The sequence below is a fragment of the Pristis pectinata genome, chromosome 11, assembly GCF_009764475.1.
Source record: "Pristis pectinata isolate sPriPec2 chromosome 11, sPriPec2.1.pri, whole genome shotgun sequence".
NCBI classification, from domain to species: Eukaryota; Metazoa; Chordata; class Chondrichthyes; order Rhinopristiformes; family Pristidae; genus Pristis; species Pristis pectinata.
In genome coordinates, this window is record NC_067415.1 from 22630630 (window position 1) to 22648741 (window position 18112).

The window sequence follows — 18112 nt, forward strand, 5'->3', positions numbered from 1 at the left end:
TACAAAGGCAAATACAAGTGTGGGAATTTACAGGAGAATTATAGGAATTTGCAGCTGTAGGAAGCCTACCATTTTTGGAATATGGTAATTGCAAAGTCTGTTGCTCCCTCAGTTACTTCTAAATCAGGTTGGAATTGGAATAGAATTGGAATATTATTGGCACTTGTACTGAGGTACAGTGAAAAGCTTGTCTTGCATAATGTGTAATGAATTGATTTGTATGAACAGTGAGTGCATTGAGGTAGTACAAGGTAAAACAATACAGAAAGCAAAGTGTCACAGCTACAGAGAAAGTGAAGTTAGACAATTATGTACAAGGTTATAATGAGGTAGATTGAGGGGTCAGGAGTCCATTTTATCATACTAGGGAACCATTCAATAGTCTTATAACAGCAGGATAGAAGCTGTATTTTAACCTGGTGGTATGTGCTTCAGGCTTTTGTATCTTCTACCTGATTTTTTGGGTTGGGGAGGGGAGTAGGAAGGGAATGGGAAAAAGTCCCAGGTGGGTGGGGTCATTGATTATGCTGGCCACATTACTGAGGCAGCAAGAAGTGTAGACAGAGTCCATGGAGTGGAGGCTAGTTTCCATGTGCTGAGCTGCGTCCACAACACACTGTAGTTTCTTGCAGTCACAGGTAGAGCAATCACCACACCAATATTTCTATGGTGCAGTGATAAAAGTTGGTGTGTCAAATGGGACATCTCTTTAGCCTCATTGGAAAGCAGAGGCACTAGTGAGCTCTCCTGGCTGTGGTTGGACTAGGACAGACTATTGATGATATTCACTCCTAGGAACTTGAAGCTCTCAACCCTAGCACCATTGATGTAGATAGGGTGGTATGTGCACCCCATTTCATGAAGTTATGACCAGCTCTTTGTTTTGCTGACATTGAGGGAAAGGTTGTCATGACACCATGTTACCAAGCTCTCCTTCCTGTACACCAAAGTTATTTGAGATACAGCCTGCTACAGTGGTATCATCTACAAACTTGTAGATGAGTTAGAGCAGACTCTGGCCATGCAGTCAAGTGTATAGGGAGTAGAGGGGGCTGAGAACAATCTTGTGGGGCACCAATGTTGAGAATAATTGTGCCAGAGGTGTTGCTGTATCCTTACTGGTTGCATTTACCTTGTTTTAAAAACATCTTCATTGAAATGACAAGATCACTAACTGCAAGTTAAAAATGCACTTTATTGGTTGTCCCAGAGTACCATATACACTCATCTCTTATCCAAGCAAGATCAGTTAAAAATGTTAGAAATGATATTTGCATTTAACTTTAAAATACATGTTACTGAAAACCTTTAGAAAGCTAATCTAATTTCATGGACTGTTTAAATAAAAATTAATACTGTAGATAAAATTGCACCTTAAAATATTCAAAGTCACAATCCAATGGTAGCCTACAGCCACAGGGAGATGACCAGCAGCAGTCCCCAAGGGGACTAATGTTGCCATGACTAGTTCAGTCTATTTTGGTATCAACATTCCATTTTCATCCTTCAATTGCACTTGAAAATTCCAGAGGTAAAGTTGCTGGGGGTTCAATGAGAGAAATTCCCAAGTACCTGGAGAGAAGCATTACATTTATGTAAAAACACATTTCAGTTTATATAGAATTAAAAACACAAAAAAAAAACTTACTTTGAACTCTTGTACTTTTCTTTAATTGCTTGTTGAGGCTGGAAATTTGCTTGAAGAAATATTTTATGCAAGTCATTCAGACAAGGTACAATATCAGACAAAGAGTAACCAGTGAATGCTGCAAGAGATTCTGGCTGTCAGAAGTAAAAGTCACAATTTAGTTTTCATTGTTTATAATCTAGAATTGCCTGCAAACTTCAATTATGTAAAAACCAAGTCCCAAGTCTTAAATGCTAGAAGTTTAGCTCTGAAACTAGACAAGGATTCACCCCAAAGAGCAGAGCCAGAATTGAACAAATAGCATTTTATTATAAAATTAAATGTCCAAATTTCAATTTAGAGGATAGATTGCCACATTGGTTAGTCTTGCTCTCTACATTGGGCAGAGATCCAAACTAGGGTATTAATTTTATTGTACTTTTCAGACAATGCCTACTGTCACAAACCAGCAACAAGAACCACACTGAGCATGATTCAGTGTTAAAAACTATTTTAATCACTACTTATGATATGCAAAATAAAAGTAAAAATGTTAGTATGTTAGAATTCAAAAATGTTAAACCTTGAAATGTTAACCCCAAAACTAAACTGTGTGCGTGTGCGTGGCAGGCAAAGTCCAAAACTCCCAGTTCCGGAATGGTTCTTAAAGTTCAGTTCCGCAAGCCATAAGGTGAAACATGAGCAAGGGCTTCTTCAACAACCACTGTTGTCTGAAGATAAGATGTAGATGGAGAGAACATAGGGAGAGTAAATACGAAATCCAAATGTTCCACGATGGAACCCAAACGACACTTCAGTGTTTACTCGGTAGTGACTTCCTCACCCCGAAAAGCATCCGAATCGTGGTCGTCCACACACAAATATACCCGTTTCCTTCTACAGGTCAGCAACAAAGTGAACTCCACCGGATTACTTCCAACTTCCATACATGGATTTCAGTGGCAGACACAGTTATTGTTTCTCATCCATCGATAGAGAAAACTAGCAGGCTGGTGTCTGTCTCCCTTCTCTCTCTCTCCTTCTTCAACAACATCATTACATCCTTTATCTTCTATTGACGTAAGCACGCCCCACACACACACACCATCTTAAAGGGACTTTCACTGAGTCTGTAACACCTCCCACCTAAAAAAAATTTTTCCCAAGAAAAATTTAACTGTGCATACAGTTAGTAATGTTAATCATCATGCTACACAACTACTGTGCATACAGTTAATGTTAATAATTATCATGCTACACAACTACAGACTATCAGATTAGTACAGATACATGTTTCCTATTTAACATCAGGAAAGACAATCAGCAATCACATTATCTTTGCCTTTAATGTGAGTTATCATGAGATCAAACTCTTGCAAAATTAAACTCCAGTTTAACAGCCTTCTGTTCTTGTTTTTGACTCGGCTCAGAAACAAGAATGGGTTATGATCTGTATATACAGTCAATGGTTTCTGAGTGGTGCAAACATATACACTGAAATGTTGCAAGGCTAAAACAAGCGACAGTAATTCTCTCTATGGTGGAATAATTCTTTTGATGTTCATTAAATTTCTTTGAAAAGTAAGCTACAGGATGGTCAATATCATCAAGGTCACCCTTCTGCAACAACACAGCTCCTGCAGCTTCATCACTGGCATCTACTGCTAATGAAAATGGCTTTTCAAAGTCAGGTGTTTTGAGCACAGGATGGTAGCATAAAATGGCTTTCAGCTTCTCAAATGCTTCTTGACAAGAATCTGTCCAAACAAACTTTACTCCCTTCTTCAGAAGATTAGGTAGGGGAAGAGCAATATCAGCAAAATTTTTTTACAAAATTTTTGATAATATCCAACCATTCCCAAAAATGTTCTAACAGTCCTCGTACCTGTGGGAATAGGGAACTCAGATATTGCTTGAACTTTTGCCTGAACAGGAGCTTGCTTGCCTTGACCTACAACATAACCAAGATACGTCACAGTGGCATGGCCAAATTCACTTTTAGCCAAGTTAACTGTAAGGTTAGCCTTAGAAAGTCTTTCAAACAACCTTTCTAACGCAGAGATGTGATCTTCCCAAGTATCATTCCCAGTCACTAAGTCGTCAATGTAGGCATCTGTATGTTTTAACCCATGAAATGTTGCTGGAGCATTTTTCATTCCAAATGGCAAAACATTGTATTCATACAATCCAGAAGGGGTTACAAAGGCTGAAATCTCCCTTCCTTTATCTGTTAATGGAACACACCAGTACCCTTTTAATAAGTCAATCTTTGTAAGAAATTTTGCCTTTCCCACTATCTATGCAATCATCCACCCTAGGAATAGGGTAAGCATCTGACTTTGTTACAGCATTCACTTTCCTGTAATCTGTGCAAAATCTAACAGTTCCATCAGGTTTAGGTACAATAACAGGGCAAACTCCAATTTGAAGTAGAATGTCTAATAATATCATTTTCCAACATGTATTTTATTTCTGATCAACAAGTTTACTTTCTTCTACATTCATTCGATATGGGTGTTGTTTGATTGGTTTTGCATCCCCAACATCAACATCATGGGTAATTATCGATGTTCTGTTTGGAATATCTGGGAACAGATTTTTAAATTTTAAAATTAATTCTCTCATCTGTTGTTTTTGTGAAACTTGTAAATGGTCCAATTTCGTTTCAAGCTTCTCCAGGATATTTTGGTTTTTTTTAGTTTCGATGGAACAATATTTGGTCTAAATTGGCCTTCCTCAACATCAGGCATTCTAGAAACAACCTTTACATCATCCACCAAGGCCACAACTGAATCCCTCTCATAATAAGGTTTTAGCATGTTTACATGACAGTTGTGTTTTCTTGTGTCTATCTGGTGTTTTGATTATATATGTTAAATCAGTCACTCGAGATTCAATAACATAGGGTCCAGAAAAACGAGATTGCAAGGGATTATTTTGGCTAGGGAAAAATACCAACACCTTTTGCCCCACTGCAAATGTCCTAGGCCGAGCACGTCTATCAAAATATGTCTTCATTCTTATCTGGCTGGTTTTCAAATTCTCTCTCGCTAGCTGGCAGACTCTCTCCAACCGAGTTTTAAATTTTTGGACATAGTCCAACAGACTCAAGTGCACTTCTTCATTAACCCATTGCTCTCTCAACAACTCCAAAGGTCCTCTCACCCTATGTCCAAATACAAGCTCAAACGGACTAAATCCTATTGACTCCTGGATTGATTCTCTAACAGCAAACAAAAGTAAATGGATACCTTCGTCCCAATCCTTTGTGTTTTCAAAGCAATACGTCTTCAGCATATTTTTGAGAGTAGAATGAAATCTCTCCAGAGCTCCTTGAGATTCTGGGTGATATGCAGATGATACAATCTGCTTTGCTCCCAGCTCATAGACTAGTTGTTGAAAAAAATGTGACAAAATTACTACCTTGATCAGATTGGATTTCTTTTGGCAAATCAAACAAGGTAAAAAATTTTAAAAGAGCCTTTGACACCATCTTGGCCTTAATATTTAAGGGGTATTGCCTCTGGAAATCTAGAAGTGGCACGCATGATGGTTAACAAATACTGATTTCCAGTCTTAGACTTTGGTAATGGGCCAACACAGTCCACAATCACCTTCGAAAAGGGCTCACCAAAAGCAGGAATTGGTTTCAAAGGAGCCACAGGGGGTTTTTTGATTTGGTTTACCTACCATCTGACATGTGTGACAGGTTCGACAAAACATCACCACATCTTTTCTCAAACTAGGCCAATAGAATTGTTTCAAGATCTTCCCTACAGTTTTATTCACCCCAAAATGGCCACCCAAAGGCATACTATGGGCCAGGTTTAAAATCTCATCCCTATAAACTTTTGGAACAACAACCTGATGAATAACTTCCCATTCCTCATTTACAGGAACATGAGGAGGTCTCCATTTCCTCATTAACACTCCATTTTTGACATAATATGCAATTGGCACTTTTTCCAATCTCCTCACAAGTGCTTTTTCTTTCAATTCTGTCAACTCAGGGTCCTTTGTCTGTTCCACCATAAAAATCCTTCCTCGACAAAGACAAATCTTTAAATTCAGGCTCACTGTAAAGATGTTGCTCCTCCAGTGAAGACAGAAAAGTCTCAGATAAGGCATCATAATTTTCTTCCTGTTTAGGACTGTCGCAAGGAACCACATCAGACTGCACCGGACTGTCTTGGCTAATTCTTTAGCTCTAGCTCGAGTCACCGCACATGATGGGTAAACATCTGGATCATTCTCAGACTCATCAATCCTTGGTTTGGTCGTTAACCGTACCACAGGAACAATTTCTCCATCTGCAAGGTCATTCCCCAATAACAAAGAAACTCCTTCCACTGGCAACCTAGGTCTTATCCCTATCTCAACTGGTCCTTCTACGAACTTTGACTTTAAAATCACCCTGTGTAAAGGGACAGACATGGTGTTATCTGTAACGCTTCGTATTAGATTTACCTCACCAGTGTCACTTTCTTCACCAAAATTTAAAACACTGTCCAGCAAGAGAGATTGACTAGCCCCAGTATCTCTAAGAATTTTCACTGGCACCTGGGGTGACTCATCATTCAGTGAAACAAAACCCTCTGATACACAAGAACAGAATTCCTTTCTCACCTCCTCCAACTTTTCCGCTTTTCCCTCTTGCAAGGACTGATCTTTAACAGCATCTCCTAAACCTTTTTGATTTTTAATTGCCTGAAAGCAAGCATTGGGCACAGCTTCCTTCCTTTTCTTCAAAAGGGCACAATTAGATATCACATGGCCAGGTTTCCTACAGTAATAACAAGTACGCTCAACAGGTTTCTCCAGCACTGGCTTCTTTTCATCTTTTCCTTTTTGATTACCTCCCAATTTAATCTCCGGTTTACTTGGATTGTCCTTGTAACTCTTTTGAAAGGTTTTAGGTTGTCCCCATTTGGATTTATGGGTTAAAGCATAATCATCTGCCAACCTAGCAGTTTCTTGTAAAGTTTCCACTGCCTTTTCATTTAAATATGTTGTCAATTCAGCTGGAACACATCTTTTAAAGTCTTCCACTAGTATCAATTCTTTCAATTTATCAGAATCCCCATCTATATTTTTAGCCAGGCACCATCGTTCAAAACATATTCTCTTTCCATTGGCAAATTCCATATAAGTCTGATCTGCAGATTTCCTCAAGTCTCTAAATTTTTGTCTAAGCTTCAGGTACCAATTCATAGGCCTTCAATATAGCTTGTTTTACCTTGGTATAATCAGCTGCATCCTCAGCAGACAAAGCAGAATAAGCTTTTTGAGCTTTACCTTTAATCACACTCTGTACCATAAGAGCCCATCCTTTCTTTGGCCAGTTTGAACTCACAGCAACCTTTTCAAAATGTTGGAAATACTGATCAACCTGATCTTCCACAAAAGGAGGGACTAATCGAACCTCCCTGCTGGCTGAAAAACCATCATCAGAATCAGATTCTGAACTCTTTCGCTTCATTTGTAACTCATGCTGCCTGTTTTTCCTTCTCCTCTGCCTCAAACTTTAACCGAATTAGTTCCTGTTCAGCCTCCAACTTCATCTGAGTTATCTTTTGTTCGGCCTCTAATTTATCTCGTTTGGCCTCTAACTGGGTTTGCTCTCGTTCAGCCTCTAATCTCTTTTGCTCGGCCACTAATCTCTTTTGCTCTCGTTCAGCCTCCATCTTTGCCAGCTGCACCTGTGCCTCAGAAATTGCTATTTCACTGCCAGGAAATTGTTTTAACACTTCCTTCTCAAACACCTTTTCCACATAATGGCCAGCTATCAGTCTCTGAATATCTGCCTTTCTCATAGACTGCTTTACTTCTGTAAGGTTTAACCTTGTAGCAATCTTTATCAGATCATCCTTTTTCACCACCTCCAATCCCTTTTGGGTTGGTGACTCCAAAAATGCCTTAATATCCATTGCTGCTGGTTTCCACACACACAAGCCAATTAAAAAGAATTTATCAGACCTCCTTCAAAAATTTTAGGATTGAATCCCAAACAAATCTCGTCAATCTGGGGAACGATCCCAGACGAATCTCGTTAACCTTGGGAACTATCCCGGACAAGCCCCCAATTTTGTCACGAACCAGCAACAAAAGAACCACACTGAGCATGATTCAGTGTTAAAAACTATTTTATTAATCACTACTTATGATAATACGTAAAAGTAAAAATGTTAGTATGTTAGAATTCAAAAAAATGTTAAACCTTGAACGTTAACCCCAAAACTAAACTTTGTGTGTGTGTGGCAAAGTCCAAAACTCCCAGTTCCGGAATGGTTCTTAAAGTTCAGTTCCGCAAGCCATAAGGTGAAACATGAGCAAGGGCTTCTTCAACAACCACTGTTGTCTGAAGATAAGACGTAGATGTAGAAAACATAGGGCGAGTAAATACAAAATCCAAATATTCCACGATGGAACCCAAACGACACTTGTGTTTACTCGGTAGTGACTTCCTCACCCCGAAAAGCATCCGAATTGTGGTCGTCCACACACAAATATACCCGTTTCCTTCTACAGGTCAGCAACAAAGTAAACTCCACCGGATTACTTCCAACTTCCATACATGGATTTCAGTGGCAGACACAGTTATTGTTTCTCATCCATCGATAGAGAAAACTAGCAGGCTGGTGTCTGTCTCCCTTCTCTCTCTCTCCTTCTTCAACAACGTCATTACGTCCTTTATCTTCTATTGACGTAAGCACGCCACACACACACTCACTATCTTAAAGGGACTTTCACTGAGTCCGTAACACTACTCTTCATCCAAAATAAAGTGTATACTTTAATTAGGTCCACAGCTTTCCTAAATTAGTTTATGTACTGGCTAGCAATTCTATTTGGTCTTCAGTTCTGACATGCACATCTAAAAAAGGCTGATACCAAGTGCCATCTTTCCAGTAATTCTATTGAACATGTTTTGTCATTAGCATAAGATACTTACCCAAAAATCTTTGTTGATGGTGTAATTTGCCAAACAATATGCAGCTGCTGCTGTCAGAGAGGGCATGTACTTGAGGCATACATCAGCTTCTAGTAAACTCAGTTCAGCTATATACTGTAGATGGAAATATTGTTAGTTAACTTGGCACATTAAAGTTTAGATTAGTAATACACTTCAGTTTAGCAATCACATCATTGGGCAGCTTTATTCTAAATTTTGCCCTTTAATTCTGGTAACAAGGCACAGTTCCATTTCAAATAACTTGGGTTGAGCAACATCTGTTGAGCCAAGGGATCTTGACATTGGGCTCTGAACCTGCATCAGGACAGGGTCATGACCCAATGTCAACTATTCCTTTGCTTCAAGACACTGCTTGACCTGCTGAATTCCTCCAGCACTTTATTTTTGCTCCATATTCCAGCATCTTGCATCTCCAACTTTCAATGCTGTTTGGTTGAACCAGCCATACCACAAAAAATGTTTTACATTATTCAGGGTAGCAAGTAGCATTTGCTTAGACCACCAAATCTGGAAGAAATAGTGTATTGGCAAGTCCTCAAGTTCACCACAAATACTCAAGGCTCCATTTCAATTAAAATACACCTTGATAAGTCTACAGTCAAGCATCTTAAACATCCAACTTCAATCTCAACAAAAATCTGCTACCTGACTATTGGATGAATGTGTACCTAATACATCACAAATTGGATTGTGATAATTACAGCAATTCAGATACCAGTCAGGCTTTCAATTATCACTACTTGAGATGCTTCAAGAATCACATATCCTTTACCTTTAATGCACTGGTGGTTGTGTTCATTGTTGAGTCACGCTGTCCTCTACAATTATCAACAAAATGAGACTTCCTATATAATCAAGTGTCTTGTCAGTTAGATAATGTGGACCACATTGCAGTTCAACATTAGACCAACAGATCCAAAAACAAAATTGATCCTTAAAGCCAATCGACTCCAACATTTATGGCCCTTTGTTCAATTAGATTGAATCTTGGCTTCACTTTCCTGCCTGATCTTAATTCTGCCCTTTCCTGAAGGCAAAAAATTATTTTGCCCTTTAATATATTCAATGATTCAGCCTTCTTTGCCCTCTAGGGCCACAAGTTAGATTTACAAGCATAAACCTTCTTGTCAAACTTGTGACCCTCCCTCAAATTGCCTCAAGTACATTCTTCCTAAAAACTGCATGCAGTCCCCAGGTATGTCAATGCCTTACACACTTACAACAATGACTTCAAATTTTCACACCATCAGGGCAAACATTCAATATGCCCTCCCATTTCTAGACACTTATGCAGGCTTCATTGGCAAGGATACCCAGATCATTCTGTACAGGGGCATTTAATCTGTTTAAATAATAGAATGTTTCTATTCTTCCCAAAGAGTTCAGTCTCCTCCCTCCCCCACCCCAGAGGGTACCTGCCAAAATTTCACCCACTTAAATTATCTGTAGTACTTTAAATTTGCTTTCCCACCTGCTTTGTACAAATCAAATTTGCCAATACATCAAGTACTTTATCACCCCACTTCTTGCAGCAAGCCATCCTGAAAAATGACTGTCTTGGGAATCTATCTATGCTATAACTTAATGCTACAAGTTTTCACCTGTGCAATAATTTGACATCTTGAAGCTCTTTTGGAAATTCAGAATTGATGGGCCCCATTATTCCTATGGCTCACTACTGAAAAGGATTTTGACTGCTTATTTGCACTACAAGTTTCGGCATTTCCCCCAATCAAATAAAGGCTAACTGGCCCATTATTCCGAATAGAACAATACAGCACAATACAGGCCCTTTGGCCCACCATGTTGTGCTGCCCTTCAAACCACACCCAAGACTATCTAACCCCTTCCTCCTACATATCCCTCTTAAATTCCTCCATATGCTTATCTAACAATCTCTTGAACTTGTCCAATGTATCAGCCTCCACCACCACCCCAGGCAGCACATTCCATGCACCAACCACTCTCTGGGTGAAAAAACCTCCCTCTGACATCTCCCTTGAACTTCCCACCCATTACCTTAAAGCCATGTCTTCTTGTTTTGAGCATTGGTGCCCTGGGAGAGAGGCACTGGCTGTCCACTCTATTCCTCTCAATATCTTGTATACCTTATAATTCTCATTTATAATTCTAGTTTTCCCAATTCACCTTTCTAGGATCTAGTGAAACTTTGATAAACTGGTTGTGATCTTCCACCATTTTCCACAGCCACCTCAAGTTTCTAGAATGTAGATCAAGTCCAGGGAACTCATCACCTAGGACTTAGTAATAATTGTGGGTTTTTCTTAAGCTCCTACATCTCCTTTTGCTTCAAATTTCAGATCCTTAGCATTTCCTTCTAAAACTAAAAATTTCAGTCTCTGCTAGTTCTCATTTATTCCTTAGTCTCATCCTCTTGGGATTTCTGTACCAAGAACACTAGTAGGCCAGTTGGCTGATCTACGTTCTATTTTCTTCCCATGAACACTTTACCTGTACTCAAGATTATAAATATATATCTGCCTTAAAAACATTCATACTTCCACAATCCTTTGAGTTAGACTCAACCCTCAAAACTGGCTCAAACTCCATTTAAAAAGTGATCTAATTCTATATTCCCACTCATCTCTTTCCCCCCCTCACCCCACCAAAATAAAAAACATCTTTCCCACAGCCACTTTGATAAGAGTCCTCAGGATTTAGATTCAATCAAGTCCCTTCACTTAAACCCCAGATACAAAGCTCATCTTATCCAACCCTCAAGACAACCTGACTATTCTTAGTCTAGTAGAGATCAAATGCTAGAAGCATTTCAGTCTTGAGAAATACTGTATACCATGTGAAAAAGTGTTGGAAACACCAAGGTCAGGCAACACCTGTTGAAAAGAAACAGTTAACATTTCAGGTTGAAGCCCCTTTATCAAAATAGGGCACCAGATTTGGTCTCACCAGTATTCTGCTTTTGTATTCAAAATAGTGATAAAGACAATTAATTTGCTGCAACTATTAGTTTTGCTAATCATGCATTGCAACTTCAATTTTCCCATTTCATGTTTTCCTCCCACACTAACCAGATATTTGCCCTTGTACTTGTATTCTATAGCCTCCTCATCCTCTTCACAAGTTTTGCCACTTTTGCCATCAAATTTAGCAATTACTTCTTGAAATCTATCACCAAGTTTCAAAAGTTCCCCAGACCTGATAATCTTAGCAATATTACAAGCCTTTTATTTTGACAGCATAATTAGCTACAGAAGTACCATCCTGTCTGATGGAATGCATCTTCCAAAATTATGAAATCCCTCTATGTCATTACTCATCCACCATCTTGCTTTTTGATCCATTTTTTGCCCAATTTAGCCAACTGCCTTTGTGCCTCAAGGCCAGTTTCAGACCTAATTACCCCCACCATCAACTGAATGCAAGAAAATCAATTTTCTCAAAAAGATCCAGAGATCAATCCCATCTCATTACATATGATCAGATCTTGGTTAACTCTTTGCTTCTACAATGTCATTCTAAACTGCTGCAGCACCTTGTACTTCTGCTCAAGGTGCTATTTTACCAATTTGAACTCATCTAAATGATAGTGACTGATTTATGCAAGTTTTTTGAAAAAGCCCCATATCTGTTTTGGTGTAGCTACTGTAACTAGGTTATAGACCACCTTTCCCTTGTTAATTTCTTAGCTTCATTTAAACCAATTCTCTTAATCTTTCAACACCTGGGACTGTTGAATCTCATCCATTATGAGCCTTCCTAGATTTTCCATCTATATTTCTTAGATATGTAGATTATCTAGTACTACCATAGTTCCACTAGTATACTTCAGCAGCTTTGAATGGGTCTGTTTGGAGGGGATTTCATTTAGTGTAGTGTAGAGACCACCTTGCCACAGCACATTGGGCTAGCCCATTGTTTTAACATGTTGAGAGTAGAGTGATCCAAAAAACACATTTCACTTAGATAGCATTGTCTAATTAGACCAGGCCCTTCTCTTCACACCATCCCCACACTCAAGTCAATGTATTAGTTCAATGTTAGAAGTGGCACAGATGTTTAGCACTGGTAATATTTGCTTCTGCCTACCTAAAACACAGTTTGGATTCTCCAGTGCATGTTCAGTAATCTAACAAATTTAGATTGGCAAGTACTTATTGAAATCCACAACTGGATTGTTAGATACTACCATGCCAGAGTCCAATACAATAGCACATGCTCATGGTCAAAGCTACTAAAGAACACCAACATATTTGGCAAAAAAATTTATACTCATGAACTAAGAAATTCAAAGCCAGCCCAAATGTATGGAGAAGGTACAAATGTGATATTTTAGACAAGGATTATCAAAGATCTGGCTAACCCCCATCAGAAGCTATGCATTTCCCTCCGATTATGGCCAGCATACAGTCACAACTTCCATCCACTAATGTTTTATGACAATGTTTTATACTTAAAAATCACTGCCATTCTGGAGTTTTGTATTCAGTGTTAGAACTTCAGGTAAGTAACAGCTAACATCCTTTCAAAGAATGTGGTCATTTTACTATCACAGACTGGAAACAAGTTTTACTTGCATTAACCAAGCCAAATTATTTAAAGCTTTGACACTTAAAATTCTAGCCACTAGCACTATTCCAGAGCCATTCTCAAGCTACTACTTCATTCACAATACTCTCTGCATTTGATCCCAATCAGAAACTCCATTTCATTTGCCTCCACCCTAGTGAACTGACCATCTAAACTGGTGTCTTTGTCATAACCTGACAATGGGTCTTCAGTCAAAAAACAAAACTATTCCTACTATGTAGTACTTGACCTAATGAAAGTTCCCAGCATCTGCAATTTAAAATGGAGATCTTGATGCTCATTTCCCTATAAAGTCAGTAAGGACCTTTAAGTCACTTGCAGAAGGGAAAATAGTGCCAAGAGTTTCTTCCACTCTTGCCTGCACCTCTTCCTTTAGAAGAAAGCAGTTTAGGAACAGGGCCTTTGGCCCATGACATTGTACTGGACTAATTAGTAATCAATGCCCAACTAAACTAATCCCTTCTGTCTACACAATGTCCATATCCTTCCATTTCCTGCATATTCATGTGCTTAAGAGCCTCTTGAACACCTCTATTGTATTTGCCTCCTCCACCACCACTTAAACTGGCCCTGCACATCTCCTTTGAATTTATCCACCCCCCACCTTAAATGCATGCTCTGGTACTAGACATTTAAATAGTGGAAAAAGAGATACCAGACATCTATCTTCACTTCTCAATCTTATGAGCTATTAGATCTCCCTTCAGTTGATTCAGAGAAAGCAATCCAAGTTTCTCATCACAACCACATGCCCTCTAATCCAGCAACAGCCTGGTAAACCTCTTCTGCACCTTCTCCAAAGCCTCCATCCTTCCTGTAATGGGGCAACCAGAATTGAATGCAATACTCCAGATGCAGCCCAACTAGAGTTTATAAAGCTCAACATAACTTCCTGACTCTTGAACTCAATTCCTTGACTAAAGATTACAATATGCCTTCTTTACCACCTTATCAACCCATGTAGCCACTTTCAGGGAGTGATGATTTGGACCCCAAAATCCCTCTGCACATCACTTAAGGGTCTTGCCATTAAGAGTGTACTATCCCTTTACATTTCATGTCCCAAAGTACAGCACCCCACATTTGGCAATGTTAAACTGTCATTTCTCCACCTATATCTGCAACTGATCTATCCCATTGTATCCTTCAGCAGTCTTCCACAATACCAATTTTTGTATCATCTGCAAGCTTATTAACCCAGCCATCTATTTTCATCTAGGTTCTATTTATACTTTTGAAAATACAGAGGTCCCAGTACAGATCTCTGCAGACCACCACTAGTCACAGACCTCCAGCCAGAATAAGTCCCATCAACCACTTCCCTCCATCTTCCATGGACAAGCCAATTCTGAATCCAAACTACCAATTTGCTGTGCATCACATGAATCTTAATCTTCTAGATGAGCCTCATGAAGGACCATATCAAACATCTTACTAAAATCCACAGACAATATCTACAACTCTACCTCCAATCACCTCGAAAATTCCAGTAAGACATGACATGCCCTGCACAAAGCTATGCTAACTGTCCCTAGTTAGGCTATGGTTTTTCCAAATGCTCAAATCCCATCCCCAAGAATCCTCACCAGTAATTTCCCTACCACTGATGTGAGACTGACTGGTCTGATTTCCAGGATTATCATTTCCCTTCAATAATGGAAGAACATTAGCTACTTGCCAATCCTCTGGGACCTTATTTGTGGCTAGAGGACAAGATATTGGTCAAGTCCCCAGCAATCTCTTTTCTTGCCTCTCAATATCTTGGGGTATATACCATCAGGTCCTGGGGACTTATCCACCTTAAACTATTCTTTAAGAAACCCAACACTACCTCATTTCAAAGATGCCCTAGCATATTAGCATGCTCCACACTGATTTCCCCATCGTCCATGTCCTTCTCCTTGGTAAATACTGATGCAAAGTGACTTAGCTCTAACATTGCTCCAGGTATTGCATTTTGGAATCCTTAAGACCACAAAACTACCATCAAATGATTTACCAAGTTTCTTCTAGTTTATAATCTGTTTTACTTAAAAATTCCATCTGAAGTGACACAATTTAGAGGGGAGACCTCCAGAGATTTGTCAAGTGTTTGTGCTGATTTTTTTTTTAAATATTTGAAAAAGGGTTATCCCACCAGCTTCATCTACTTAAATCCGATGAACATCCGAACTATATGTTAAAGTTATTCAGCAACTCTGAAGACAAGGAAATTTGGTCTGGGGATTTCCATTTCAACTAGCTCTTCGCACATTCATTACTCAATGATTTTAGGTAGGCAATTTAGAAATCAAAGAAATAAACTCTCGACTCTTGCATTATATTCTAAAGTAGAACTGGTCACTTTAAACATTGTTTTGTTGGCAATTAAGACCTAGTTAAGAGTTTGTGACCTGTGCTCCAAAACCAGCTTAAGTCATTTTTGGAATTTAGATGGAAATAATAATTCAAAAGCTGACAACTATTAAACAAGGTCATAAAACTTCAATTACAGGATTACACAGATGAATTGCAATTTTAGTTAATTGCTCGATTCCCCAGTATCCTGCGACTCATTCCATTCTGTGCCATTTAACAGAATTGCTGCTCCCTCATTTGCAGAGAAAGTGAACTTTCAACCATTATCCTCTGGCATTAAAATAAATCGCTACCCATTGCTATTTTTAAATTAGTAATACAATCTCCCAGTTAGTGGGTCGAATTTCATAAGTCAATAAAACGTACCATGGCCAGGGTTCCCATTTGTCCACCAATCCCCTCTTCCTTCAAAAATTGTGTGAGAAATTGGTTGACTGTCGGTACAGTCATGTCAAAGCTCAAAACCTTGAGGAGGAGGTGCTCCATGCGCAAGAGTTGCTTCCTTGTGTACGTGTCGTCTGTTATGTAGACAAATTCATCAATTTCCGGAGGATATATTTCTTCATATTTGCTAAGGGCGAGACAAGTTAGAAATTTTAACTTCTACACGCAAGACCGTTTTGTAGTAGGTAATTTAAAAACAATAAACTTACGATGCCACGAGTATGGCTGCTGTCCCTACAAGCTGCAACTTTCCTCGCAGTACCGACATGCATGATAGGAATCTGTCCAAGTAGTTTATTGCCAAGTACAAAGTTTCAGTTTGCAGATTGTACTCCTCGCTGACTTCTACCAGCCAATCCACAAGGATAGAGCGCATACTGGCCGTTATGTCTGGTTGCTTCTTCATGTAACCAAATTTTGGCTTACACCTCACCTGAGGAAAGTTAAAATTCGTTTTGTTAATTAATTTACATTAACTTTATGTAATTTATGTTTGCCATGTCTAATGTACTGCTGCAAAAAGCTACTTTTCATGGCATACACATCCTGATTATGTATGCCTATGACAATAAACTTGAACTTTATTTTGGTCTCCATGTCGAAATGGATCGTTCCTTGTCCTAACGGACACCTCGAAAGTGCATCGTAGTTTGTTGTAGGCGGCAAGAGAAACCGTACGTACAAAAAAACTCTAGTGGTTCAACATAGAGTGCTTGCGTATCAACCCACAAGACCAAAAGAACATCATTAGCCTTGTATTAAGATTTTGCTATAAAGTGTTTAAATCGCGTTGAAGAGTGGCTTTTGCAGTGAGACAATAGCTTTAGCAGCCAGAGTGTTGAAACTAACCCCGACTAAAGCAAAACCAATACGCAGAACTTACTTCGGCTTCTCGAAGGTATTGATAAATATCTTCCGCATATTCTTCCACAGCAAGAAAATCCACATGTTCATCCGAATCATAATGAAAACGTCGAATTGATGAATCTATTACCATTGGCGAAGCTGCAAGGAAGGAGGTTTTTCGAAGTGAGCGATATAAGCACAATGTTTTAATCTTTAAAGCCGAAACTTATTAGTAAGAACAAAAAAGCGGCAAGGCGTTAATCTAGTCAGAAAACAAGTATGGTAGTAATAGTTTCAGTTCAGATCTTGCAGTTACCTTCACTAAGATCCAAGAATAAGCAGTCGCCGGCTGGTTTGGGGACATGACCAACTTCTCCCAATTTTGTTTCTAATTCGGATGTCAGGTTATATTCTGATATTTCAACCTCATCTTGGACTTCATCCTCCATGTAAATATTGAAGTTTGGGTTGGATACGATAGTAACCGGGCACTCCGCAAAAGTGGTGCTACTCTTAGTAGTGCTGAAGCCATTGTCTATACCTAGTGTAATGATACTATTGGGTTTCGGGGGAACCTAAAGCAGCAAGTTGAATAGAAGCGGGAGGAGGAGGAAGCAGAATAAGAGATAATAAAGAAATACATCTTTAAATTTTTTAGGATAAAATGTTATATAGATAAATCATGTTTTCCCCTTTTAATCAAATACATTTTACCTGATGAAGTGAACGTTTCTGTTGATCGTTTTCATTTAACACTCCCAAAACGGTTCGTTGCTTTTGAAGAACAGGATAATTTTGTGGTCCAGAATAAATGTTTTCTTGATTAACATTGCGCCTTACGACCCCAGCAGAATTATTCCTGTGCATGGCTGCGAATAATGGTCTTTTTAACCCCCCCAGTCTGCTGCTCCTTGACCTAATCGAAACAATTCCTGATGAGTAAAACTGAATATAAGCTGCTCAGTAACAAATGAGGCCGTGTTTAATTGGTCTCTAAGCGCAGAGCAACTCGCTCTGATTCCATCATGTAGCAAATTACTTTCAATCAGCCCGCGTCTATTAAATCCCACCAATCACCTTCCGTTATTACTGCACGTGCGCATGTAGTCAACAGCTCCATGGTAACGCAGCACGCTATTGGTTTCACGTGACTTCCGTATCGTCTCTGCGGCTGCGTGTTACCTAGGTGATGGCAGCATCCCTGGGACTTTAAAGCAACCTCTGGAAACATCACGAGGTAATTAATGCTGCTGACAGAAAACAGCTCATCGCTTACAGGATGCAGATAATATTAT

General features: G+C 39.1%; 1 protein-coding gene across 1 annotated transcript; it reads right to left on the minus strand.

Annotated features, from left to right (window-relative positions):
- Positions 1 to 1174: 1174 nt before the first annotated feature.
- Positions 1175 to 17849, minus strand: ccna1 (cyclin A1). Its single transcript, XM_052025764.1, has 8 exons — positions 17532 to 17849; positions 17134 to 17392; positions 16855 to 16976; positions 16181 to 16404; positions 15894 to 16098; positions 8580 to 8693; positions 1649 to 1782; positions 1175 to 1572 (listed from the first exon to the last, which is right to left on the minus strand). Exons 1-8 carry the CDS (start codon positions 17682 to 17684, stop codon positions 1500 to 1502), a joined length of 1284 nt encoding a protein of 427 aa, XP_051881724.1. The 5' UTR covers positions 17685 to 17849; the 3' UTR covers positions 1175 to 1499.
- Positions 17850 to 18112: the final 263 nt, after the last annotated feature.